This window comes from Pseudophryne corroboree, chromosome 1 (assembly GCF_028390025.1).
Source record: "Pseudophryne corroboree isolate aPseCor3 chromosome 1, aPseCor3.hap2, whole genome shotgun sequence".
NCBI lineage: Eukaryota > Metazoa > Chordata > Amphibia > Anura > Myobatrachidae > Pseudophryne > Pseudophryne corroboree.
In genome coordinates, this window is record NC_086444.1 from 538267786 (window position 1) to 538295013 (window position 27228).

Below are 27228 nucleotides of genomic sequence, written 5' to 3' on the forward strand. Positions count from 1 at the left end.
CGCCTCTGCCTGATTGACAGGAAGAGGCGGTCGCTGGGCGGGGGGGCGCCATTTTGTTTGGCCGCCATTTTGAGGGCGTGGTCCGGCCAATGCAGGCGTCACACGCAGCCGCTGCGGGCCGGGGAGCTACTCCTAAAGTGCAAAAGCATTGCCGCTGTGCAATGCTTTTGCACTTCTGCGGGAGGGGGGCCGCCACTGACATGCGGCACCACCCGCGTCTAGCTGAGGTTGCGCGCCCGCTTGCAGCCGCGGGCTTTAGGCATCCCCATGCCCGCGTGGTGGCCTCCCCTGTCCCCGCTCCCTTTGTTGCCTCCGGGTCACGTCGAAGGTCCTCTGCTGTAGTCCGCTCCCCTCCTCCGTCTCTCCTGACTGGTGGAGGGCACGGTGTCCCAGCCATGGCTGCTGCGGGCGCTGGACAGCCACGTGTGCGGGTGTCTGCCCTGGCGGCCGTGGCACTTCTGACAGCGGTCTCCTCCCACCCAGTGTGTCCAGTCGTGCCCCGCTCCCCCTCCCTGTTGGCGGCTCCGTCCGGCAGCCGCCGCGCCCTCGTTGTGCCTGGCGGCCCCGGGCTGCCTGCGGGGAGGGGGGGGTATGCGGTGTCAGGTGGGGGTTTGAACCGGGGTCTCTGCAGCAGCAAGTCCCTTTCTTCCCTATGGATTCAATGCAGGGCGCAGGTTCCGGGTCCTGGCGTCCCTGCAACAGGTCAGCCTGCTCTGTTCACAGGCTGTGGGTATGCATGGTGGGGCTGCCATTCCTGTTTTTGGGGGTGTGGGCCTGATGGTTCACACTGGGACGCCAGTGGTGCAGGCTGCCTCGCTGGTGGGGGTGCCTGTGCTGCTGCGCCCACCGGGGGCACTCTTGAGTACATCCACTACTCCCCTGGGACACGTACATCCTGCGGCGCCCCTTTTTAGTGGTTCCCAGGCACCCCCTGCTGGCCAATCTGGGTAAACTGGGGGTAATTTTCAAGCTAGTTTTCATGGGGCACAGGATCTTGCTGTCACACAGCCGTTCACCGTAACCTCCGGTGCACGGCAGCAGAGTCGGTCAATTGCCATCGCTCCCCATTTTCCTCCCTATTTTGCGGTCCAGCCCACATGGTCCTTCAGCGATCCTAAGGTTTCCTCCCCCCCCCCCCCCCCCGGCTTTTTCTGAGTCGTATCTTGGGAATTTCCCCGCAACTACGGCCCCGCATCCCCCTTTTTGGCAGTCACCTTTTGCTCCCATGCAGGTTCCTACTGTTCCACAGACCAGACTTTTTCCTGGGCCCCGGCTTACGCCCCACCCCCTCGTGGCTACCGGCCTACAGCATTGGGGATGCCTCGTTGGGAAGGGTTGCCTCTTCTGCCACGGTGCCCTCCCTCCCTTCTTTTTTCCCCCCGCCTCTACCCTCTGGCCCCCCTCCGGGCTCCAGTGGCGTGTTGCCCCCCCCCCCCCCCTTCTGCCTTTGCCTCCTGTTGCTGTTTCTGATTTGCAGGCCCTGCGTGCTCTTGTTGACCCCTCTAAATCTTCAGCACAGGTGTCGGCGAGTTCAGCAGGGTCGTTGTCTTCACCACGGAGGAATCGGAGGTCAAGGAGGGATGCGGCTGCGGTGCCAGCTGAAGACGCGCCGCCGGGATCGGTGGCGGTGGAGACGGCTGATGGTGTTCCGGGTCCTGCAGGCACGGGTAAGCATGCTGTTATTTCTCCTTGTTCCTCTAGCACTTCTTCTAGCTCTTCTAGTAGTGTTTCCTCTGGTTCTCCCTGGCGCCCGGGTAAGTTCGCTAGGCTTATTGCGCGTCGCGTAGCAAAGGAATCTAGGAAAGAGAAGGTGCCGGTGTCTGTGGTTCCCTCCAATCCCCCGCTTACAGCAGTTACCCGGGGCATTCGGAAAAGGATGAGGGAGAAGATTAGAAAGGGCAAGTATGTTGACATGTTCACCCTTACGGATGACATACGTCACGGTTTTGATGCAGCTAAGAAGGCGGGTGGCATTGGGGAAAATGCCTTCCGTAATTTCCATCAGTGGTTACGTTTTTTGTTTGTTTTTTGCAGCTCGTTATGCTAAGTCCAGGCTTGCCGAATATCCCAATTTTGTGAAGTATCTGTTTTTAGTTCATGAGATGTATTTGAAATCCAAGGGTTATGCTTGGAGGGATTAAGATGAAAATTTTGTAGTAATCAGGATGGCAACTCTGTTTTGCCCTTGGATTTCAAAGATGCACAGGTGTGGCTCGAGGTTACCCATCAGGTTAGGTGCTGGGCCTCTTGCATCGGGCGTTTCTGGTTTGCGCTCGGTGGCGAAAGGCAAGTGTTTTGCGTATGAGAGCAAGTGCACCAGGGTCCTTAACTGCCATTTTTGCCACTTGTGCAAAGTTTGCGGAGCCGGTCACCCATCCAAGGACTGCAGCTCGGCTGTGAGCGGCAAGTCCTCTGCTCCGACCGAGGCCAGCGGAGGTAACACATAAGGCCCATTCTCCGATTCAGGTGAGTGAGCTGCATCGGTGGCTTAGTTTGTATCCTGACAGGTCGGCTGCGCAGTTTTTATCAGCAGTTCTTAGTTACGGTTTTTGCCTGCCCATTTCTGATTCCATACACGTGGTTGCCCGCAGGAATTTGAAATCGGCCTGCGATTTTCCGCATGTGGTTAGAAAGAAGATGGAGGTGGAGATTGGCTTGGGAATCATGTGTGGCCCCCTATACTGCCCCCCCTCTTCCCGCCTTGTGCATCTCCCCTGTCTGGGTGGTGCCCAAGATGACTCCGGGCAAGTTCCGCCTTATCCAGCATTTGTCTCATCCACATGGGGGGTTCCGTGAATGATGCCATTCCTGAACCGATTTGCAAAATGTGTTATCAATCTTTTGATGAAGCTCTGCGTTTGGTTCGTGAATGCGGTCTGGGTGCCCTGTTAGCTAAGCTGGACGTTGAGTCCGCTTTTCGTCTGTTTTCCTTACACTCGGATTCCCTCAGGTTCCTGGGTTTTAGATTGGGTACAGATTTCTACGTTGACAGGTGCCTGCCCATGGGCTGTTCTGTCTCTTGTGCCTATTTTGAGAGATTCAGCACTTTCTTGCATTGGTGCATCCAGGCTGCCTCCTGCCAGCCCGGAGTTGCCCACTACCTGCATGATTTTCTCTTTATGGGCCCGAGGTACAGTTTGGTTTGTGGCGACATATTGTCTTCCGCCAGGTCTCTGTTAAAGGTCCTGGGGGTTCCCGTTGCCCCAGATAAATGCGAGGGCCCGACGAGTTGCCTTAATTATTTGGGGATTGAAATAGACACGGTAGCTGGTTGCTATCGCCTCCCCACTGACAAGGTGCAGTCGCTTCTGGGGCTGATTGACGAATGCGTGAGCAAGTGCAAGGTTCAGCTTAAACAGGTTCAGTCTTCGCTGGGCTCCTTCAATTTTGCATGCAGGATCTTCCCCATGGGGAGGGTTTTCTGCCGAAAACTTGAATGGGCCACGACGGGGACGGTCAGGCAGCATCACACCATTTACCTCTCCCGGGAGATCAGGGATGATTTGCGGGTTTGGTCTTCGTTCCTGGTTTCTTTTAACCGGGAGGTTTTGTGGCCTTCTCTGCGTTGTTCCAACATCTGCCTCCAGCTGTTCACTGATGCTTCGGGCAGTTTCGGTTTTGGTGCCTTTTTTGCCGGTGAATGGTGTGCTGCTCCTTGGCCTCCCTCTTGGGTCTCCCGTTGTTTTAATAGGAATCTCCTGTTATTTAAATTGTTTCCTATCATTGTGGCTTTGGAATTGTGGGCTTCCAATGTCACGATCCGGGTATCTGGACGCCATTTCTTACCCATCAGATGCCTCCTAAGGCTGGCTCAGCGCTCCAGGACCGGATCCCATCTGTTATCCTGATGTGTACATTCCTGTATCCTCTCCTGTCACTCTGGGACGCTGTCACAGTAAACGCCATATTACACCTGGCATGGCGTCTCCCGCGGCCTCCGCCGCCGTCCCTGAGCTTCTGCATGCAGAGTGTCTGAGTGGCGATTACGTCAGCCGCGGCCTCCGCTGTGTCCGCGTGGCTGGATGTGCATCTGTCAGCCTGGCGCCTCCTGTCTCCGGTGGCCGGCGCCGCCATTACTGTTTTCATTACCACATGGATTACAAACCAAACTTCCCTCCAAGTGTCTGCATGGGCGCAGCCATCTTGGATTCTGTCAGCTGATCATTTCCACCAATCTGTTCTCAGTATTGATAATCTGCATAATTGCCTAGCCAATCCCTTCCTTGCTGCAGGTATAAATACACTGTGCCTGAGCAAGGAAGGCGTCAGCGCTTTGGTTGTCAAACCTAGTTCCTGTTTGTCTCTCTCCTGTGATTGTCTTCCAGGTTCCAGCTCCTGTCTCAAGACTTCCACCATAGAGACCCGCACCAGCATTCCACCTGCGGTGTAGCCTGACTCTCCAATCCATTGTGGATTCATCTGTTTCCAGCTACAACATTACCTGCTTCCAGCTCAGCTTCCAGCAGAGTACAGCTTCTCTTAAAGGGCCGGTGTCCTTTTCTACACTTTACCACTCTCCACCGGTATTATTATTTCTCCGCTCTCAAGTTCTACATTTCAGTTCATATTTCATCGCTCCCAAGTTCATTTATTATTTAACTGGTTCCAGCCAGTATCCACTCCGTGCTAACAACAGTCTGGTTCCAGCCAGTATCCACAGCAGCCGTTTTATCTTCAGCAACCCAGCTTTTCCTGGAACACCAGCTGGCACAATCCTGGGTTATCTCCATTGCTACAGTCGGGCCTGGTAAGGACTTTCCATCTAGAAGATTATAAGAACTATCTCACACTACCAGTGCCCTGTGGCTCCTGCCATCCTGTAGTACCCAGGAACTGTATTTATTCTTTGCTGACTTTTACGTTTTCTTTTACTGCTGCTGTGTTGCGGAGTTGTCATAATAAACATCATTGACTTTTATCCAAGTTGTCGTGGTCACGCCTTCGGGCAGTTATTATTCATGTTACTTACATGTCCAGGGGTCTGATACAACCTCCCAGGTTCCGGTACATCTCAGCCCCTACAACTGAGGCTGCCTCCCGTCAGCTCAGGCCCTCAGTTGTGACATCCAAGTTTTCAAATTGGAACATTTCGTTCCGCTGCGACAACATGGGAGTGGTTCACGCTATTAACAATCAGCATTCCTCCTCCCAACAAGCCTTCTGCCTTTTGCGGCATTTGAATCTCAAATGCTTATGGCACAATATCAATTTCAAGGCTCACCACGTCCCCGGCATCGACAACCGGATAGCGGATGCTTTGTCTCGTTTTCAATTTGTTAAGTTTCGTGAGTTGGTGCCGGGGGCGGCGGCTGAGGGTTTACCGTGCCTGCCTTATATCTGGCAGATTATCGAGACGGGTTAGCTGCTTTGGCCAGGAATGCTTTAGCTCATTCCACGCTTAGGGCATATGATGCGGCCTGGCGTGATTGGATGGAATTTTTACGAGTAGGTATGGTACAGCAGGTAAGTCCTCTATAGACTGTTTGATGGCTTTTGTATGGCAACGTTATAAGGAGGGTAGGTCTAAGGCGGCCATGACTTCTGCCCTTGCAGGCATTTCCTTCCATTCTAGAGTGCGCGGGCTGGCAGACCCCACCAGGTCTTTCGTCCTTTCCAAGGCCCCTAAGGGTTGGGCTAAGGAATGTCCTGCGCCTGCGGATTCTCGCAGGCCTATTGCTTTGCAGTTATTGACAGAATTGCTGGGTGTGCTGCCTCGCGTGGCTGAGTCCAGTTTTGAGGTTGCTCTCTTTAGGTTAGCTTTTGCGCTGGCTTTCTTTGGGGCTTTTAAGGTCAGTGAGCTGGTGGTGAGTAGTAAGTCATCTAGGGACTCTGGCCTGCTTGTTTGGATGTTTCGGTTGCAGGATGACCTGTTGCTCTGCAAGATTGCATGTTCTAAGACGGATCAGGCTGGCCGGGGTTGCTGGGTGTCCCTTAGGGCACAGGTGAATGTGGATGTTTGCCCGTTGCGCATGGCGCGGGAGTATGTCCAGTTGCGGCCTCGGGGGGGGGGGGGGATCAAATTCTGCTGCATGCCCTCACTGGTCCTCTCACCAAGTTCCAGTTTGTTTTGACAATGTTTGGTGGCTTTGGGTTTGCGGGTGCAGATTTTGGTACCCATTCCTTTCGGATTGGGGCTGCTACCTATGCGGCAGCGGCAGGCTCCTCAACGGCAGCAATTCAGGAGCTGGGCCATTGGAAGTCTGCTTCTTATAAGTCTTACATACGTTTGGATAAGGTTTAGTTGTGCCTGTTGCGCTAACCCAAAAACTCTGTTTACTTGTCAGCATTTGAACGGATAGCATTCAGAAATCGAGGGTGTGAAGCAAAGTTTTTAATTTTCCTCCAAAGGGGCCTAATTACAATTGGCATATATCAGGTCCACGTTTTTTTTTTTTGAGTTTTCGTCTTAACTTGGGTTTTTTCTATTAGTTCTGTTATAAAATGTTCTCATGTTTGTTCCTGTTTGCTGATGTTAGGGTTTTTTCTTTTGCAGCTGTAGACGATCTTTTGGAACAAGTGTGGCTAACTGGCCATTCTTATATTTTTTGGGCGGCAAGGCATCCCATGGCAGGTAGGTCGGATGAGGTTTTTCGGCGCAGGGTCGTCCGTTGGTTAGGTGTCCGAGGTTTGAGGTGGGGCGATTTGTTGTGGCTTCTTTTTAAACATGAGCGTGGGTGGGGTCGCCCTGACTGGATTGTTATCCACTTGGGCGGTAATGATATGGGTCGCGTGAAAGGCATCGACCTCATATTGTCTGTTAAGGCGGATTTGGTGGCTTTGCGTTGTCATTGGCCTGGGGTCCATTTTATTTGGTCCAAGATAGTGCCCCGTTTTCATTGGAGAGGAGCTGTGCATTTCTCTGCCATTGAGAAGGCGCACAAGAAGGTTAAATCGGCTGTTTCTTTGTTTGTCACGGCTTTGGGTGGGGTGGTTGTTAAGCATCCTTTGTTGGTTTTACACAATAGGCAGTTCTACAAGGCTGATGGTGTCCATCTATCCCCTGCAGGTGTTAGCGTTTTCTTGGAGAGCATTTTTGGTCCTTTCCATTAGCATGGTAGTTTTTTTCATTTATTGCTGTTGTTTTGGATGGCGGTGGTGGTTTAGTTAAACCTTGTTGTGGCGGGAAGTCCCTACCAGCCAGCAGTCAGCTAGGCACAAGTGGTCATTGTGGGGCACCCTCTTTTAGAAAGACATCGAGTGTGTCCTTACCCTGCGGGTGGACAATTAGGCGTTCCCCTGCGGGAACATCAGGTTTTGCCAGAGAGAAGAGTGGTGAGTCCTGCACAATGCGGGTTATGCATGTAGGAGGCAGTTTGGTGATTAGTCCCCTCCTCAGTTTTTTGTTGGTATAATTTAAGTGACTGGAGCTGGCATCTGGTAGCAACTTTTCCTTTGCCGTCCTCCAACATAAAATCATCCATTATAAAATTCTAGTTTAACAATCAGGTCAGCTATCTATAAATACTGTCTGACCTTTAACTCCAGCTATCGGTGTCTGTGTCGTTATTTTAGTGTTAAGCTATCTTAAAGTAAGTGTTTAAGTTTATCACAATAAAATTATGGGCGCCTTAGATTAGCTGAGGGCTGACTAAGCACGAGGCCATATAAGAGCCCCATTTTTTGTGATTGGATTGTTCATGACTAAGCAGTTGCTAGGTAGTTTTGCAAGGGTCCTGGTATTTTCCTCATAGGTCTGGTTGCTTGTCAGCCAAGGATTGAAAGTGTAGGTTTAGGCTAGTATATAATCCCAGTCATGTGCCTCAGACTTCCTCTTGCCATTTATTTCCTCATAGGTCTAGTTGCTTGTCAGTCAAGGATTGTAGGTGTAGGCTTAGGCTAGTATATAATCCCAGTCATGTGCCTAAGACTTCCTCTTGCCATTTTGGAATGCCCTTCCACCCTCCCTGACGTTTGTTCTTTTTTCTTTTTGGTCGTTATTTTGTTGGCTTTTGACAGCCAGATTGTCGGGAAGTCGCTACCAGCCAGCAGTCAGCTAGGCATAAGTGGTCATTGTGGGGCACCCGCTTTTATAAAATTCTAGTTTAACAATCAGGTCAGCTATCAATAAATAACATCTGACCTTTAACTCCAGCTATCGGTGTCTGTGTCGTTATTTTAGTGTTAAACTAGCTTAAAGTAAGTGTTTAAGTTTATCACAATAAAATGATGGGCGCCTTATGCAGAGACATGCACATAGCCTTGGCCAAGCTGCACCATTTGTGGATGTCTCAGGGTAAGCACACATTTATTTATAACCAGTTATTGATATAGCGCACACATATTCCGCAGCGCTTTACAGAGAATATTTAGCTATTCACATCAGTCCCTGCCCCAGTGGAGCTTACAGTCTATATTCCCTACCACATATACACGCACACACATTCACATTAGGGTTAAATTAGTTGGTAGCCAATTAACCTGTATTTTTTGGGGATTGTGGGAGGAAACCGGAGCACCCGGAGGAAACCCACGCAATCACGGGGAGAATATACAAACTCCACACAGTTAGGGCCATAGTTGGAATCGAACCCAAGACCTCATTGCTGTGAGGCAGAAATGCTAACCATTACACCGTCCGTGCTGCCCATACATTCTGGTGACAATGTTGGTCGCCAGAACTACTTAACTGCTTCTGACTGATCGGATTATGAATTCATCTCTAAAGCTGATAGGTGCTTTCTTCACTGCTATTTTTACATGCAGTTTTTTGGAGTGGAAATTACATCCAGCATGCACGCGCTCCCTATCTGGGCTTTGGCATTTAGCTGAAAATTCTAAATTAGACCTTAGAGAATCGTAAAAGATGTGGATGATCAGGCATGATAAAATATGTGTAGAAGGTTTCTAATCTTGTAAGTCATCCAATGAAAGCCATCCAAGGCCAAGGGCAGGCTTTCCCAGTCACTTCTAAGTACTAAATAGTAATATAACTAAGAGTTGATGTTTTCTTCTTTTTTTAGCAGTGAAACCATCCAATGGCTTACAGTTTTAATTTGTCCATGCAGTGTGCCCCTAATTAAAATATAGAATTATTCCACAACATTAACAATTTATATATTGTTTTTACTATCAGTTATTTGTATAGTGCACACATATTCCGCAGCGCCATGAGATCACACCCTTTCCCACAAGGCCGTGCACCATTTTGGGCAAGGGGTCTTGGTCTTTATCTCCAAAATGTTGCAAAGTATATATTTGCCCATTCGAATCAGTTCCTGCCCTAGTGGAGCTTACAATCTATATTCCCTATTCTGATACTTCCTGTGTTCCGCTAAGTAAGTCAGGATACTGAAGACCTCATTCATAATTGGTGCAGCAATCTTTTCCAATTTATTAAGCTCAACAAAAAAAAAAACCAGCCTTGAGAGCTGTCTTGAGATGTCCTTAGCCATTTTAGTCTGTGCCTGCACATGCGCATATTGCTCAACCTCCCCACTGGCAAGGTATTTGCCAAGGTGCCAAACAAATATTCCCAGTTATCGCTATATGAGGTGATGAGGCGTGTTCATTTTCAGAGCCCTGAGACAAAAATAATCCAATAGATCTGTTTTTACCCTCAATGTTAAAATAAACTGATCTGAATTGTAAATTGAGATTTTGTCCGCTGGCAAATAATTTGAGGCTAATAGTAAAACAAGGACAAGAGATGACATTTTTTTCAGTGCAGTATTCCATATCCAATACAACTAAATTCATTGATAGAACTACAACACAACTCCCAGAAATAACTGCCTTTGCTGAAACAGTTAATATCTCAGAGTGAAAGTCTTTGGTACTCAGCAGGGTCCACATCTTCAATGGAACATTACAGATCCTCTGTGCTGCCTGCAGCTCCATGGTGATAGATCTGGCTACAGAGGCTGCCATCTGTCATGGAATTTGAAAAGATAAAGAGGAGAAAAAAAAAGCACAGGAGCAGTAAATAGTTCCAATTCTATGCAGAATCAAGCCAGCGTGTCAAAATGGAGGACATTTGCGTCTGTACTTGGCATACCGCTGCCGACACCTGATGTCAGGGGTTGCTAATCACTCGGTGTCATCTGCCCAAACAAGAAGTGCCACATTCTTCTTCCAGCCCAGAAGCATCAGACAATACATAGCAATATTTCCGACTCACAGAAAGTGCAATAGTGGAACATAAAATCTGTACTCAGACACGCATAAATTGATGTTGCCCCGGCTGTTCTGGCCTGCTACCGAAAACAGCCAAGGGAAGAACACCAGGTTAACAGACATAGGGGTTTCTGCCAGATTTTTAACAGCAAGAAATGTTAATTAAAAGAGTTTCAAAAATTAACAAGTCTTTGTTTTAGGCATCCTAATTATATTTTCATTTTAAACCAGCCTGTCCATACTGGCTTTATATCTCTGAATTGGACCAGTGACAATCTCCTGTGAGATAACACTGTAACACCAGGTGCGGTCATGCAACGACCAGATGCAGGGGCTACTGAAAACACTCATTAGCATTCATGCTTTATGTGTCCAATTTTTGGTTATTAATTCTTAAAGGACTATTAACATGGGACCTCAAAGCTCAATGTTCCTCTGCTATTTTATAGCATAATAAATGTGCCATTCTTTTATTATTAGACAGAATGAAAAATAAAATTAAATACTGACGCTGTAAATTGCAAATTACTGGGATTAACAAGGAGCAGTGGTTTTATAGAGCCGACCAGTGAAAAATACAGATCCTGCATCCTAACTGCATTGATATTTATATGCTAACTAAAAATCATTAACATGAAATTGTCCTAAATATGTTTGAGTTTCCCAGCTGGTAAGGTGGGCTCTGTGGTCTGGTCTTTGGGAAGTGCAAGGTCTTTAGAGACTACAGAATGAAAGAAATTGCTGTAGCTTCAGGCAATCAAGATTTATGTAGCATTCATCCTCATCTTTTTTTATTTCTTTATTTTATTCATTTTTTTTATAAACTTTTTCTTGTTTCTTTTTATTTAAGCTGGAAGGTAAAAATTACTATGATTGAGTCACATTCATGATTGTTCCGAACAATCGAAGATGATTCTTGTACTATATTTTGAAAACTATTAATGAAAGAGATCTGTCTATTTCTATTATTATTATTATCATTATCCTTTATTTATATGGCGCCACAAGGGTTCCGCAGCACCTAACAAAGGGGGTCATTCCGAGTTGCTCGCTCGTTGCCGATTTTTGTAACGGAGCGATTAAGGTGAAAATGCACATGGTACGCAGTGCGCATGCGCTAAGTATTTTAGCACAAAACTTAGTAGATTTACTCACGTCCGAACGAAGAATTTTCATCGTTGAAGTGATCGGAGTGTGATTGACAGGAAGTGGGTGTTTCTGGGCGGAAACTAACCGTTTTCTGGGAGTGTGCGGAAAAACGCAGGCGTGCCAGGATAAAACGCGGGAGTATCTGGAGAAACGGGGGAGTGGCTGGCCGAACGCAAAGGGTGTTTGTGACGTCAAACCAGGAACGAAACGGGCTGAGCTGATCGCAGTGTAGGAGTAAGTCGCGAGCTACTCAGAAACTGCTAAGAATTTTCTATCCGCAATTCTGCTAATCTTTCGTTCGCTATTCTGCTAAGCTAAGATACACTCCCAGAGGGCGGCGGCCTGGCGTGTGCAATGCTGCTAAAATCTGCTAGCGAGCGAACAACTCGGAATGACCCCCAAAGTACATAAACAAACGAGCCAAACAAGAACAACAGCGACTTACAGTACAAGACAATGTAGGAAAAGTACATGGTATTATATGGTGTTGCATCAGCAGACTTGAGTGTTAGGTGCCATTGTAACCAAGGGTTAGGTGTCATTGTAACCAAGAGTTAGGTGCCATTGTATCCAAGGGTTAGGTGCCACTGTAACCGAGGGTTAGGTGCCATTGTAAGCGAGGGTTAGGTGTCATAGTAATCAAGGGTTAGGTGCCATTGTAACCAAGGGTTAGGTGCCATTGTAAGGAATATGGAGTAGAAGATAGTCTAAGTATGAAAAGCCAAAGCACTTGAGGGCAGAGGACCCTTTTTCTGAGTGCTTACATTCTGTATGGACATATATATCAACAATATTTTATATGTATTTATTCCCATCTCTAATGCATATAATTCAAATGTAATAATATGATTAATAATAAAAAAAAATATGGCAGACAAAACTGAGACATAGGGCTTCCTATAGTGCAGTGATTATTACCTATTGTGTTATTTGACCGTTGTGCCAAAAATCCATATATGTAATATAAATAAATTAATATTAAACCAAACCTTATGAAGCATCAAACTGTAAGATGATGATTTAGGACGTGACATAAAGCTCTAAAATAAATATAGATTCAAAAACACTTCATGTGCTTTTGTGGTGCCAAGAAATGCCAGGCTACCAAGTGGTCTCCTGGCACTGGAGAGATTAGGTCAATAAATCATCTGTTAGCTGTGAAAGAAAAGACAGACAGGAGAGGCTTGCCATCCAGACACCTACTTGAACATATCAGCAGCAGCTGCAGCTTTGCCATTGTGGACATAGCAGACAGTCTGAGCAGCCACATCCATCTGACTGAAGCTTGTTATGGGAATTCCAGGATGGTTAACATATTCAATCTGCCCGTACTGAGGCGGTGAGGAGAGCAAATAGAGCAGATCTTCTGGTTTATCAGTGCCATCAGAAGCCAGAAGGACATTAGTACTTAAGATGACCCTGTCTCCCCTTGACACATGAAGTGTTTTCACAAATATTGCAATGTCTCCTAATGGCAAAAAAAAAAAAAAAAGATTATCACTGAGAATGTCATAGAGGTATATACAATAAATGACATGCCAACATGTGCAATTAGATTATAGAGAATAAAAATGATGAAATAAAGATGATGACTGACACTTGTTTTGTGAATCATCATATGTCATAGATCAGAGGGCAGAACACAGTGTGTGATGAGGGACGATTAACACAGTGACACAGAAGTGAAGATTAGTTTTGTACATATGCATAACTGTTTGGCATTGTCTATATGGTTGTCTTTTATTCCCCTCAGTTCCAATGTTGATAAGTGCACATAGGGGAGACACATAAGCCACATTGCGCTCTATAAGGATATTGAGGATTTGTACACACCAATTATTTATTAAAGGAGAGATCCAATACACCTTGTGAACAAGCTGACAGTATCCCTCTTTATCCATTTGTTGGGAGGCAGGTAACTATTCTACTGCAAAGATACCCCTCGTGTCTTTTACCTTTTGTCTTCTAAACAAACTGACATGGATAATCACATCATTGTGATGCAGACTATAAAGACAAATATTTACGATTTAATAATTAAGAGATCGACCCAAGAAGATAGGAGACTACTTCACCAGAACAATTAGTGGCTTACTCAGTAAAGCTCGAAAATGGGAACAACCACTTTCCAATCTATTTAAGAATCATTAGAATCATTGTACATGTACTTGATATAAATTTATAAAATGCTCATCAATTTTGTACACAGGTTGGAACTCATCCTTGATAAATACATTTAGTCATATATGATGAAATACAGTAATGTTGGACCACATATGTTACTTACGGGCGGTTTTAGAGTTGAGAGCAATGCAACAACACCATGCTGCACTGCAGGTGGGGCAAATGTAACATGTGCAGAGAGATTTAGATATGCGAGGGGTGTGTACAAACTCAGATCTAAATTGCAGTTTAAAAATAAAACTGTCCACTATTTATGGGCTACATGCAAACGCAGACAGTATTTACCCTGCATGCAAACATACATGTATTTACATTGTGTCATATTTTGCACCCTAATGCCCAAACTTACAGTGTTCATACAGAAAATATGCCCTAGGAATTGTGCCCTACTAAATGTAATGACAGCACTTCGCCAGAGGAAATTTGCACATTGAAATACAATGTTTGGTCTTACCAAGCTACATTTTTCCTGAAAATAAATGACACCTTTGCTTTTAAATAGCTGATGTACAAATGTACAAATTAACTCTGAAGGTTTACCTTAGTGTGTAATATATGGGTAAAAACAATAAACAGTAAATATGGTACACAAAGTACTTTTAAAATTAAGCAAAGTATGGGCAGCAGGGTTCTTGTAATGGTTATCATTACTGCCTCACAGCACTGGGGTCTTGGGTTTGATTCCCACACCAGCCCTAACTGTGTGGAGTTTGTATATTCTCCCCATGCATGTGTGGGTTTCCTCCGGGTACTCAGGTTTCCTCCCACACTCCAAAAATATACTGATAAGTTAATTAGCACCTGACAAAAATAAACGTGTGTGTGTGTGTGTGTGTGTGTGTGTGTGTGTGTGTGTGTGTGTGTGTGTGTGTGTGTGTGTGTGTGTGTGTGTGTGTGTGTGTGTGTGTGTGTGTGTGTGTGTGTGTGTACGTACATGTGGTAGGGATATGGATTTGCTCCACTGGGGAGGGACTGATGTCAATGGACAAATATTTTCTGCAAAGTTCTGTGCTATATAAGTAACTGATAAATAAAATATAATTTCAATGCTTTTTAAATAGTCTCCATAGTACCTCTTTTAAATGAGTTCATAAATCTACGCTCTTCCAACCAAATCCAGAGCTGTTCCAACATGCCTAACTATAGGCACACTCCTGCACTCATGAAAAATTTAAATATATTTACCCATATTAACTACTGTATGTTGGCTAAGTTTACTATCAATCAAATTTTAGGTTTTCAGACTTGTCCAAATATTTATACACATTACTCTAATTACCTTTCTCCATAACTTTGATTGCAACATGGAACTGCAGCTCAGGTGATCGGTTCTTGCTATCCCACAAGTGGAAAGTAAAGCTATCTTGAGTTTCTGAACCAATTGTTCCTTTGTGAACATATCTTATGAGGTTCATATCAATATCCATTTGAGTGCATTTCATTCCAGACTGTAAGCTCACCCACTTTTCATGTTCCTTCAATAAATCACATTATTACAATGGCAGTGACAGTACTATTTAGTAATAGCTGCAAGTAAAGTAATACTGACAGGAAGAGAGAAGCATAAAATTATATTTTATAAAAACATCAGGCAAAAACAACAATGTAATGAAAAAAGACGAAAGGGACACTCTTGAAATGGTTAATATATTAGAAATAGTTTTAAATATACTCTTTACTAGTTCTAAATGAAAAAATACCCGTGTTGGCACCTGCAAAGCTTCTTGGGAGGCAGGTAGAGAATGCTGCCCAGCCGCTCTGGTTGATTGATGGATGTGAATTACACACAGTCTGTCAGCATGCTGTTTGATGGATGGATGGAGCTATCCACCAATCAGAGTGCTGAAAGTCATTCACTGTATGGAAGCATGTGGAGAGACACCGTGGGACCACAGGAGGGGTAATTTATCATTTCACTTGTTACCAGCCCATCAAAATGATGGAACAACATAGCTGTAATGTCAGCGCCGGCAGTTGTGCGCACTTGAACGGAGCAACACTTGAATTGTTCCATTGGGCACCATCTAGTGGCATTTGGCATTCAAAACACCTGCATTTCCCCCATAGAGGTGAGGAGCAACACTAACCTTTTATTATATAGGATTTTAAAAATGTTCTTGTTAATGGGTGGGTAGGGGCCCCAGTACATTGCTTTTCCCCCGGGCCTACAATGCTGTTAAGACGGCCCTGCACAGAGACAGTTTTTATGGGAGAAATGGATTGTGATAATTCAAATAAGTGAAATGAGTAATATTATTTTCCTATTGGATTCATTCACAGGGGGAAGGAAATGGGAAGACTTCAAGGTGGGAAACAGTTCCTCTGCTTCTGCTGCCCAACTGTATGCCTATGGCAGTGAACAGCGGGGTGAGAGAGCAGGGGAGACCATCGGTTAAAAGTAATAGCCTCCACGTTCTAGAGGTGCTGGAATTTTGGGCGAGTCTGCCTGTTTTTCTAAAAGCAGCAATCATTTACAAGGCAAAACCAACCTGATTTTGTAAATGAACGGGTTTTGAATTGTAAATGATTGCTGCTTTAAAAAAACAGACTCGCACAAAATTCCAACACCTCTAGAACTTGGAAGCTATTACATTTAGCCGTGTCTTAAATGAAAAGAAATAAAGACAGATCTGCTGTTGGGAGCTTCCTGAATACATGATACGTGATACACAGTGCTCATACAGATATCCAGAATACTTGGTATAAACAGTACGATACTCTTGGTCAGTTAGTGGGTGGAAACTTGTTTTTTACTTTTACTATTAAATGTAAGTGAATTAGCTCAAACCTTTATCTGAAGTTCTCCTTGTCTTGGAGCACTATCAATTATATAATAAATTTCTTCTCTGGGAGTATCCTCATCTTCAGCTGACAGTACAGCGCTTGAAATTATATAATGTTCACCCACGCTCAGCTCTATATCACAGTGCCTTTAATAGAAAATATTTTAAATATAATTTCAAATAGTTCAGTTGAGATCCAGCAAGAAAATTACTTTTAAAAATATACTGGCAGGCCAAAGTAAACTGGTACAACACTGCAAACATAAGGCTTATTGTTCCCTACACAGAAAAATGTAGGTTTGCTCTCATCGGATTAATGAAATGTGGCACATAAAGAAACCATGAGAAAATGAATATACCTTGTAGGATTGTTACCTTAACTTGTTTTAAACTGCTGCCGTTTAGACAACATACATATTCCAGCATAGGGATAAATACATGCTTGTCTTTGAATGTACATAAAAAGTGTCTCTTTTTATAACGATTCTGATGTGTTCCCCTATGACTAATTAAAATAAAATTAAAAACCCTGACAAGCCAAACTTGTATGTTGATTATTACATACTTTAACTGTATATGCAAAGATTTCTATACAAAGAACACTATGGGAAACATGTAAGTAAAATGTTAGTGTAACTGGATCTGCAGAATTTATCTACAGGTGTGTACCAGGCATTGGATTGCTTTTTGTGGAATAAAGTAATTTTTTGCACATTTACCATGTGTCTTGTACTGCTCTTATAATTGAATGCGACAAAGCTAATTTTCTGTTTGAAAAAAAAAATCATTGTTCAAAAGTTATAGGGGTATATTCAAGTGAAGCCGAAACTGCAGTCTGTCAAAAAGACGGAAGTCTTCGACTTTTTTAGGTCGGAAGGGGTTCCGACCTATTCAATCTAACCCCAAATTATTCAACAAAGCGACAAATTTGATTTGTTGAAAAGCATGTGAATCGGCGGAATAGCTGCCGATCCGCGTGCTTGTGTCGAAAACGGGGCCAAAACCGATAGGGTTATGGCCCCCTTTTCGACCATCTCAATTCGACTATAAAAAAAGTCGAAGTGAGATGACTGACCTGAGACCGGGAGAGCCGCGGGCAGATGGAGAGCAGCGCCGGAGGATGTCACAGCCGCCGCTCACAGCAGCGTCCACCCGGCTCCAGCAAGCGAGACCTTGCTTGCTGGAGCCGGGTGGACGCTGCCGTGAGCAGCGGCTGTGATGCGGGTACGGGGAGAGGAGGGACGGGGAGAGGCAGAGAGATAAGGGGGGGGGGAGGGGGAGAGCAGCGCTACAGCAGCGGTAGTTTGATAACGTCAGCTGCACATTCTATAATTTGTAATTGGGTTTGTACACATGGTACATGGTACGGACTACATCTCCTCATTTTCAGGGAGTGAGCTGAAAATGAGGAGATGTGGTCAGTACCATGTGGGTGTGTAGACTCTACACCATCAGCCCAATGTCTGACTAAATATGTAAGAGTAGAAACATGCATAATCTTGTGAGGAAAATAGATTTAAATCTGATGTATTATGGCTGATTGTGTTGCCAGTTTGGTGGTGCTTATGATCATGCGGTTATGATGATGGGCCTATTTTAATGTGGAGGCCTGGAGCTGTAGTCTTATCCGCCCCCTATGGCCTTGGTCTAAATAGTATATGTGTCTGATACTTAATATGTAAAGATGCACAAAAATGAGTCAACAAAACACTCTCTGAAAGAAAATCGAAAAAGATCAACAGCACACTACATGGTGATACACAAAGTTATCTTTGGAGTGGCGCAATTTTATTAAAACAATTAATATATTTTATATTACGTACTGTAAAAACGATGGGTCTGATTGAAAGCAATAGCAGCTGCGGCTTTTTCAAATGATTATAATACTGCAGCTGATAAGCTGTCTATTGAGACACCCACCGTCTGTAGCTCTAATCTCCATGGTGCATACAGAGGTGCCACATGGAGTAGATATCAGCCACTCCATCGGACTTCTGAATGACCACATCTCCTGTCTGTGTATTATTACACTGAGATACGCTTGCGCCAAAGTCCTGAATGTTTCTAGTGCTTTACGTTAGTTTTCCAGTTATCTGTCCCCTTGCCATATCGTTACCTTACCTTATATACTACTGCTCCAGATATATCCAGCAATCTGCTGTCAATTATAGCAGCCCTACTGCTAAGTAACAGTGTGTGCATAATACACTAAGGAAACAACAGGCAGCTGTTGTAGTCAGAAGACCCTCATTAGTGCTCTAGGGGTCTGATGTAATTGTACTGGAGTTTCCTAACAGTATCACTGGCCACACTACTGGAGTAGTTCATGATTAAAATGGATCCTGCTTTGCAAAGCCCTGTTCAGGTTTCATCTAGAGTGTTTCCCCGATAATAAGACAGTCTTTTTTTTTGTCAAAAAACCACCATAGGGCTTATTTTCGGGGTAGGGCTTATTTTTATGAACATTGACAGCAATTTCAATAAACATAATTTGTGCCCACTTGTCTGCCCAGCCATAATTTGTACCCTCTTGTCTGCCCAGCCATAATTTGTGCCCACTTCTCTGGCCTCATTACTTTACATTAGACATCTGCCCACAGCCATTCCTGCAACCACCGGCTTTCACTCAACTTCTCTCAGCGGCTCCTGGATCTCTTTTCCCCTCCGCGTTGCTCAGCTCACTGAATGACGCTGGAGCGACCTTTGGGTCACGCCAGCGTCACTCATGTGGGAGAGACCTCTGGAGGGGTAGCTCCCACAGTGCCTGACTGGCTGTTAATGCGCCGAGCCAGCCAGCACTGTCTCTCTCCTCTGGCAACGGGGGTGATGGAAGCTCCATCACCCCCTTTCAAGATTTAAAAAAAAAACAGTGAAAGGTTTGTGTACTGAAGCCCGGGACCTGTCATACTGGCGGCAGCCATTTCATGCGGGGGGTGGAGCTGGGTAGTTTACTGTAGCGTGGGGACTGGGCAAAATGGGGATTTAGATAGGGCTTAGTTTCGGGGTAGGGCTTATTTTGGACAATTTATGAAAAGTGAGGGTAGGGCTTATTATCGGGGTAGGTCCTATTATCGGGGAAACACGGTAGGCAGACTCAAGTGGCAGATCCAGTTCCAGGTCTTGGGGACAAGCTGAAGAACTATGAGGACATGCAAATTCTGAATTCTTGGATTGTCAACTCGTGTGGATGTGCTACAAAAGCAGCTTTCTTAGTATACACAAAAAAATTCAGACCTAGTTAACTCTTGCCTTTGTCGGCCATGTTGTGAAAAAGTCGATGGCACCTCCTCTTTCAACTGTTCCCTCCCCCTCAGTCTCTCAGTGCGGTGAATCCTGAATGACTGATTCTACATCTGATGATTAAACAGTTGCAAAACCTACTAACAAGTGTTAATTAAAGAAGACCAGAAATTTTTGGAAGTATTCTGGACACTACAAAGGCTTGTTCTCAACTCACTGAGACAATAGAGACTATGGACTCCACTAGTATTGGGGTCTCTCCTTTTGAGCAGAGTGAAGGGAGATTTTGGAGCTACTCATAAACAAGGCTCTCTGAACAGTACATCAGCAGTGTGAGAGAATAGTCTCTGTCTCTATTCTGGGAGCGTGGATTGCCTAATTAAAGACTGCTCCCTATGAAAGTCTAGAAGTGGTGACAAGCTTCAATGTCCCAGTGTTCAAGCTGATAAACCACTCAGTGTAACAATTACTGTTCCAGACTCCATTACTCCTGATAGGGGTGCCAAGGTTACCCAAAAAGAGGTTCGTATCTACGATTGGAGTCCCGTGACTAGAAGACCTAATTTTAAGTTTGGGAGCCAGCAGAGAATGTTCAAATCTCTCATTACCAGAGAAGTCTCTGACTCTGCATATACCAACCCTAGGAGGGGAGTCTGAAGTACAGACCCCAATGGGGAGTCTGCTGTATCGACCCTTAGAGAGGTATACGATGTTCGGACCCCAGAAAGGACATCCCAGTCTCCAGCTCCAGAAGAGACATCCAATGTTTCATCCAAGGAAGGGGTGTCTCTACTGACAGCCCCAGAATGGGCATCTGACTTTTTAGGTTCAAGCGTGCTACATGGTGCCACAGAGTTGGTCACCAGTCTGAACACAGCTTTCTCGTTATCCTGCAGTTCCCACGTGCTCAAACCGATTTTATCCATCAGTACCAATAAAGAACTTTTATCTGTTGCTCCAGTCCCCATTTACTTTTGAGGGAGAGTTAGCTCATTTTCATGCTTTGACTTGCCAGTACCTCACTGATATTGAGTCTGGATCATTAATGAGCATCACTCCTACCAATGCAGTAAAATATTTCCTTCAAGCCTTTAGGGGAAAAGCCCTGGATTAGGCTAAACCTCTCATTGAATAAAAGGATCTGTTATTAAATATTAAATGATCGATTCACTTTCTTAAAAGCAGTATAACAAGAATTCACCTCAAAATCAGCCTGTTTGAGACCATTTGAAAGGCCTGAATCTGCGACTTCCAGTGCCAGACAATTTTCAACTGACTTTCAAGAGTCTCCAAATCTAATTTGATTTTCCCTACTTGTCCAAATGAGGGACTTTCATCTGTTAATGCCAAAGAGGAATCCAATCTGCTGTTTTAGCAAAGGATTATCAGTCTGTTGCTACTGACCAGGATTCTAACCCTGTTATATTGTATGGGAAACTCAACCAATTTTGTGATCTGATGCTTCAATATCAATTTTGTGATCTGATATCAATATCACTTTTTGCCTCACCAGCTGAAGCAGTATTATACCTGCTCATATCCTTCAGAGGGGAGGCTTTAGAATGGGCTGAGACACTTATTAAGTCCAGGGATCCCATACTTCAAAATTTGGAGGTCTTCAAGGGGCAGTAGTTAAAAGATTTGGTTATAATTCATTTGGAGTCTTCTGAATATCCTAACCCATTGGCCAAGGATCCACCTACTGCTGACAAAAGTCAAGCTTTGATAAACCAACACACTCAAAATGTTCAATCCCTTAAAGACTGCAGCACTTCAAAATCAACATGAAAGCAATAACCCAGGAACATGACAGTTGGCTATATCTCGCTGTCTTCTCCATACAATTGTTTTTAAAAAAAATTCTGGTCCTGAGCTTATTGTTCCTCCAGCCTGCCAAGTGTTTTGTCAATACTCAGTCTTGCAGTCCTTCCAGACCTATATTGTGTTTTGGTTCTGCCTCACGTTATATCCAAGAGTCTTTGAAATATTCTACTTCTAAAAAGAAAGCTGTGATTCAACCATTATATTTAGATTCCAATTCAGATTATGGGAGGCAATCGATTTGCTGGCTGTTGGGATCCCGGTGGTCAGGATACTGACATCGGAGTCCCGACAGCCGACAATGCCGACAGCCAGAATACCGGCTCACAGGGGCTATTCCCACTTGTGGGTGTTCACGACATCCATAGAGTGGGAACAGATCCTGTGGCAAGCACATCGAGCCACTGAGCCCACAGCCTGGTGAGCGAAGCGAGTCCGCAAGGTGACTTGTAGCATTCGCCCCGCTGCCAGCATTTTGGTGGACGGGATGCTGCTGTCAGGATACTGACAGCCGGCATCCCGTCAGCCGGGAATACATATGTATTCCTTGGATTATGACACTAAAGCGGATGAAGCTCCATTGATTTAATGTTCTATAGTTTCTGACAATGGGGGTCATTCCGAGTTGATCGCTATCTGCCGTTGTTCGCAGCGCATCGATCAGCAAAAAAATCGGCATTTCTGCGCATGCGTATGGGCGCAGTGCGCACGCGCAACGTACTTTCACAACAAATGATGCAGTTTCACACAAGGTCTAGCGACTCTTTTCAGTCGCACTGCTGATCGGTGAGTCATTGACAGGAATGGGACGTTGCTGGGAGGTAACTGACCATTTTCAGGGAGTGTGCTGAAAACGCAGGCGTGTCAGATACAAACGCAGGTGTGCCTGGGGAAACGGGGGAGTGGCTGGACGAATGCAGGGCGTGTTCGTGACATCAAAACAGGAACTAAATAGTCTGAAGTGATCGCTAGCTAGGAGTAGGTCTGGAGCTACTCAGAAACTGCTCAAATTTTTTTACACCAGAGCTGCGATCCTTTCGTTCGCACTTCTGCTAAGCTAAGATACACTCCCAGAGGGCGGCGGCTTAGCGTTTGCACGCATGCTAAAAGCAGCTAGCGAGCGATCAACTCGGAATGAGGTTCAATGTCCTTTTACTTCCTTAATTAGTTGGATAAAGACAATCTAGTAAAAATAAGCAACGTCAATGGTCTTGAACTTGCCTTTTCCCAGTAATTTGTACAAAGATTTTTCCTTTACGTTCTTCTCAGATCTATTTGGGTGTACAGAGTTCACATTGAAGGTGAGGGAACTGTGATGACTCTGTTTTTACAACAATCAAGATCTTGTATTTATTGTCAGACTTACCTTGTCACCTGGATTGCAGGTCAGGTTTCCTGTTTGTCTTGTGAACTGTTGCTGTTGAAGCATATCAGCTGATTGCATTCCCTCTAGTCAGGATGCAACTGGTGTCAGCTGACATTAGCAACCTATTAGTGACTTGAATTCCCTGTGTATTTCATGTCTGCCTTATGTCCTATGCCGGTTATAGTTTCTTGTTAGAGCCTTGTCATTCAGTAACTGTTCTTTGAAAAGTTTCCTGATTTCCAAGCTGCGTTTCTTGAAGCGATTCTCTCAGCTAATTACCTGAATTACTGAGCCTTGAATAAATTGAGTCCAGGTATATGCTGAGTAATCTGTGCATTTATTAACTGCTGTGAATTCCACCTGTGCCTTTCTGGCATCCCTGGCTAATTACCACTGATATCTCTACATTGGATTTCTGTGCAAACTGGACTTCTCTCTCAGCCTTGGACTTTAACTGAAGTTCTCATGTTTCATACTATATTGCGACTGCAAGGAGCTATTATGAACAGCAGGAGCTATTGTGTTTTACCATTGCTACTACATTTTAAGCTATTGTGCAGACCTGTGCATTCTCTGCGCACTTGAATTCCATTTCTGGATTTGTACTGCTCTTATGGTTGATAACCACGTCGACTGTCTGCATATTATTACACTGAGATATCCTTGCAACTAATTGTTTCACAGTCCGGAGTATATCTAGTGCTTTACATTAGTTTTCCAGTTAACTGTGTCCTTGCCATATTGTTGTTACCTTATACTACTACTCCAGCTATATCCAGTAATCTCCTGTCAATTACATCAGCCCCTACTGCTTGAGGTTTAATACCTGTGGCATGCTAAGTACCAGTGTGTGCATAATACTTTGAGGGAACAAAGGGTGGCTGTTGTAGGCAGAAGACCCTCACTAGTGCTCTAGGGGACTGTTGTAATTGTACAGGAGTTTCCTAACACTTAGAAGCCCTATGTTCAAGTGTCTGTCTAAATTTGGCCACAGGGTCAGAGGAACTGTGACGTAGTCCCTGATGTACTTTAGTACTCTGAGATAATTTATAGCTGTTTATAACAAGCTGTGGTTTATAATAATGACAGATACATTAAAGTTTAAAAGCACAATTTGGCTCTATGAAGTAATGAGAGGTATAACATTATCTGCAACATAAAGCTTACTTTGTCAATGCAGGTTTTTCATCATTAATTCCAATGACCGTAACAAAAATAGTTTTCTCCAATTCATGTTGTCCATCTGACAACCGGATTGTGAAGCTGTCAGAAAGATTTTCAGAGTCATCATGCACATACACCAGCTTCATACCTAATAAGATAAAGATTGGTTATTGTGTGTGTGTGTATATATATATATATATATCTCCTATATAATAGCCCTATTCTGTGACCTTGTGATTCATTTGCTAACGCTGGGCGGAGTTACAACACTGGGCGGAGTTAGTCAAATGAGTCACAGAGATCTGGCCAAATCTACAGGAGACTAGGAGCAGAAGCAGATAGCATGGGCATTGGGCATGTCACAGGCAGGGGTGCAGACCTCCCAGCTTTCTGCAGGAGCTTTCTCCAGGCAGAAGGAGGGAAACACACTCGGCGAAAAGGGGGCGTGGCTTCACGGGAGGGCCCCGTTTTCGTCAGTGAGGGAGCATGCCCAGCGCTCTGTGAGCTGCTGGCATGCTCCCAGGGGCTGATTATGAGTCCGGGGGGCACAGGGCACTTGTGACAGGGGAGCCCTATCTCATTGCTGTGCCTGCTGTGGGTTGGGGGCGTGGCCTAATCGCGGCCCGCGCGGCCACGCCCCCTTATGCAAATTTCGATTTTTATTTTTTTGATGGGATTTTGGCCCCTCAGCTAGGGCTAAATCCAGAGGACGTGGTCGCTCCCCCTACACACCCGCACAGGGAGAAGAAAGCAGGGAGACTGCTGCCTCCCTGCAACACCACAGACCTGCCAATACGCAGCAGCGTGTGCTGACTGTAGCACAATGCTGCCGATGTTGCTGGCAGGACGGGGGGGAGCTTCTGAGCTGGGACAGAGCTACTCCAGCCGGGGGGTCCCCTAAAACTGTGGGGCAAACGGTACGTATCCCCTGCCCCCCACCCCCCACCTTAATCCGGCTCTGCTGCTGGAACCCCCCCATTAATCCGTACCCCCTGATGCCCCCTCTCCCTCTGTCTCCACTATTCACCGCTGCTCTGCTAAGCAGAACAGCGAGTACGGGAGCTTTCCAACTGCCCCCCCCCCCCCACCGCCGGACACTGCGACCCGCGGGTGGGACAGCGGGACAGACCCCAAAAAATGGGACTGTCCCGCGAAAATCGGGACATTTGGGAGGTATGGGCGTGTGTGAGGGGTATGTCATACAGACAGACGGGCACCGGCTCACTGTGTGCTTGACCCCCCACATCGGCATACTCAGCAGGGTCTCTCTGATGCGGAGGAGCGTCACTTTCTGGCACACTCCACACTTCTTAGCTGCAGTTTAGTGGGGCACCTGCCGCTGTGCAGGTTCCGTACTGCCTCTGTTATCTCCAGCCCCGGCAACCCCACCGCTAGCTGCAGCGCTGCCACCCGCAGTGGAGTGCGCCCAGCTCATTCACACACTTTAGCTGGAGGGTAGCGCTGCAGAAATCCGAGCTGCTTGCAGGCTCTGACCCCCTCCTCCCTCCAGCCGCAGAGTCTCCTGGGAGCTAACCAGTCACTCCCAGTCTCCCCTTACCACAGTGCCCGGAAGCCGTGAGGTCCGCGCCACGTGCATGCTATGACCCCCTCCTCCCTCCAGCCGCAGCATCTCCTGGGGGCTAACCAGTCATTTCCAGTCTCACCTTACCACGGTGCCCGGCAGCTGCGCGAGGTCTGCGGTGTGTGACTGAGGAGGGGGGGAGGGATGCGGACGGGCAGAGGAAGCAGGACTCCAGCCTGAGAGAGTCAGCCATGCCAAGTCTCCAGCAGCAGCAGATCCCAACAGGTTGGAGTGGAACAGCAGCAGCCAGCAGCAGTGACTCCGGTAAGACACATCTGTCTGTCACCACTGTTTTGTCCCTAATACCAATCTCTCCCGTGCCCTGTGTTCTGTCATGTCCCTGTCACCCCTGGCCTTGCCCTGCCACCCTTATCCTGGCCCTTTCACCCTTATCCTGGCCCTGTCACCCTTATCCTGTCCCTATCATTTCTGTCCTGGCCCCGTCACCCCTGTCCGGCCCCGTCACCCCTGTCCTGACACCGTCACCCCTGTTCTGACCCTGTCACCCCTGTCCTGGCCACGTCAACCCTGTACTGACCCTGTCACCCCTGTCCTGGCTCTGTTACTGCATACCCTCCAACTACCTTTTATGGCATGTACAGTACCTGCAGCGCCTCCAGACCTCTCCCCAATGCACCACACCTCCGCACCTTCCCCTCCACCACATGCGGCACTCCACCCCTCCCCCACATGCTGTGCCTCCAAACCCCCTACACCACCCGTGGCTCCCACTCCTCCACCCCTTCACCACCCACAGCACCTCCAGGCCCCTTCCACCATTCACCCCCCTTATATGTCTCCCACCACACCTGCCCCCCTCCACTTGCAGCATCTGCAGACACCCTCCTCCATCAGCGGTCCCCCTCTCACCCACCCCTCCCCCCACCAATGGCACCCCCGCACCTGCCCCTCCACCACCTGCAGCACCTCCGGACCTCCTTTCCCATCCGCCACAACACCCGTACCTGCCCCTACCCTACCCATGGTGCCTGCGGTCCCCTACCCCACCCCCGGCACTCCCGTCCCTTCCCATCCAACAGCACCTCCGGAACCCTTCATCCATCCACAACATCCCCACACCTGCCCCTCTCCCACCCGTGGCACCCCTGCCCCTCCCCCACCTTCAGTGCCTCCGGACCCCTCCCCCATCTGCATCCCCCACTCCTCTGCCCCTCCCCCACGCGCAGCACCTCCCGAACCTTCCCCATCCGGGCCCCACCCCCACTTCTGCCTCCCTCCACCCGCAGCATCTACAGACACCATCCGCAGTCCCCCCCGCACCCGCTACATTCTGTACATCGTGCCCTGCAGGTGCTGTTCACGCCGTCGCAAGGGGCTGCGCCTCCTTCACCATCGCACGCCCTTTCATTGTGCAATATTTAACAACTAACAAAGGAATGCAGGTAATACTCCATATAATACAAATATTAAACCCCAGAAAGGCATGCAAGGGTTAAGGGGGCGTAGTCCCTTGCGACGGTGTGAAGAGCGCCCGTAGGGCGCGATGAAGCACCTAGTATATATATATATATATATATATATATATATCTCCAGTCGTTTACTAGGTACCAAAATGTTGCTATTGTGTAAAAAGACAGTAGGTTTGAACTAATACAGGAGGTTAATGGGTTAGGCCTGGATTTGTGTAACAGAGGGGGAAGGAATGTATCAAACATTCTAAACAGTGGAGAAGCGGACAAGTGAAGATGTTGTCCATAGCAACTAATCAATTTCTACCTTTCATTTTATATAATGTACTTGAGAAATGCTAGCTAGAAGCTGATTAGTTGCTATGGGCAATTTCTACACTCTTTAGAAAGTTTAAA

The 27228-nt window shown here is 46.3% G+C and overlaps 1 protein-coding gene across 2 annotated transcripts in view; it reads right to left on the reverse strand.

Annotated features, from left to right (window-relative positions):
- Positions 1 to 27228, reverse strand: part of FREM1 (FRAS1 related extracellular matrix 1) — a 326722-nt gene that overhangs the window by 183588 nt on the left and 115906 nt on the right. For both annotated transcript variants that reach the window (XM_063914068.1, XM_063914069.1), the window contains exons 20-23: positions 23824 to 23968; positions 16235 to 16376; positions 14726 to 14921; positions 12466 to 12730 (exon numbers count right to left, since the gene is read on the reverse strand). In XM_063914068.1, coding sequence (XP_063770138.1) covers positions 12466 to 12730; positions 14726 to 14921; positions 16235 to 16376; positions 23824 to 23968 — 748 coding nt within the window. The remainder of the gene's footprint in view (positions 1 to 12465; positions 12731 to 14725; positions 14922 to 16234; positions 16377 to 23823; positions 23969 to 27228) is intronic.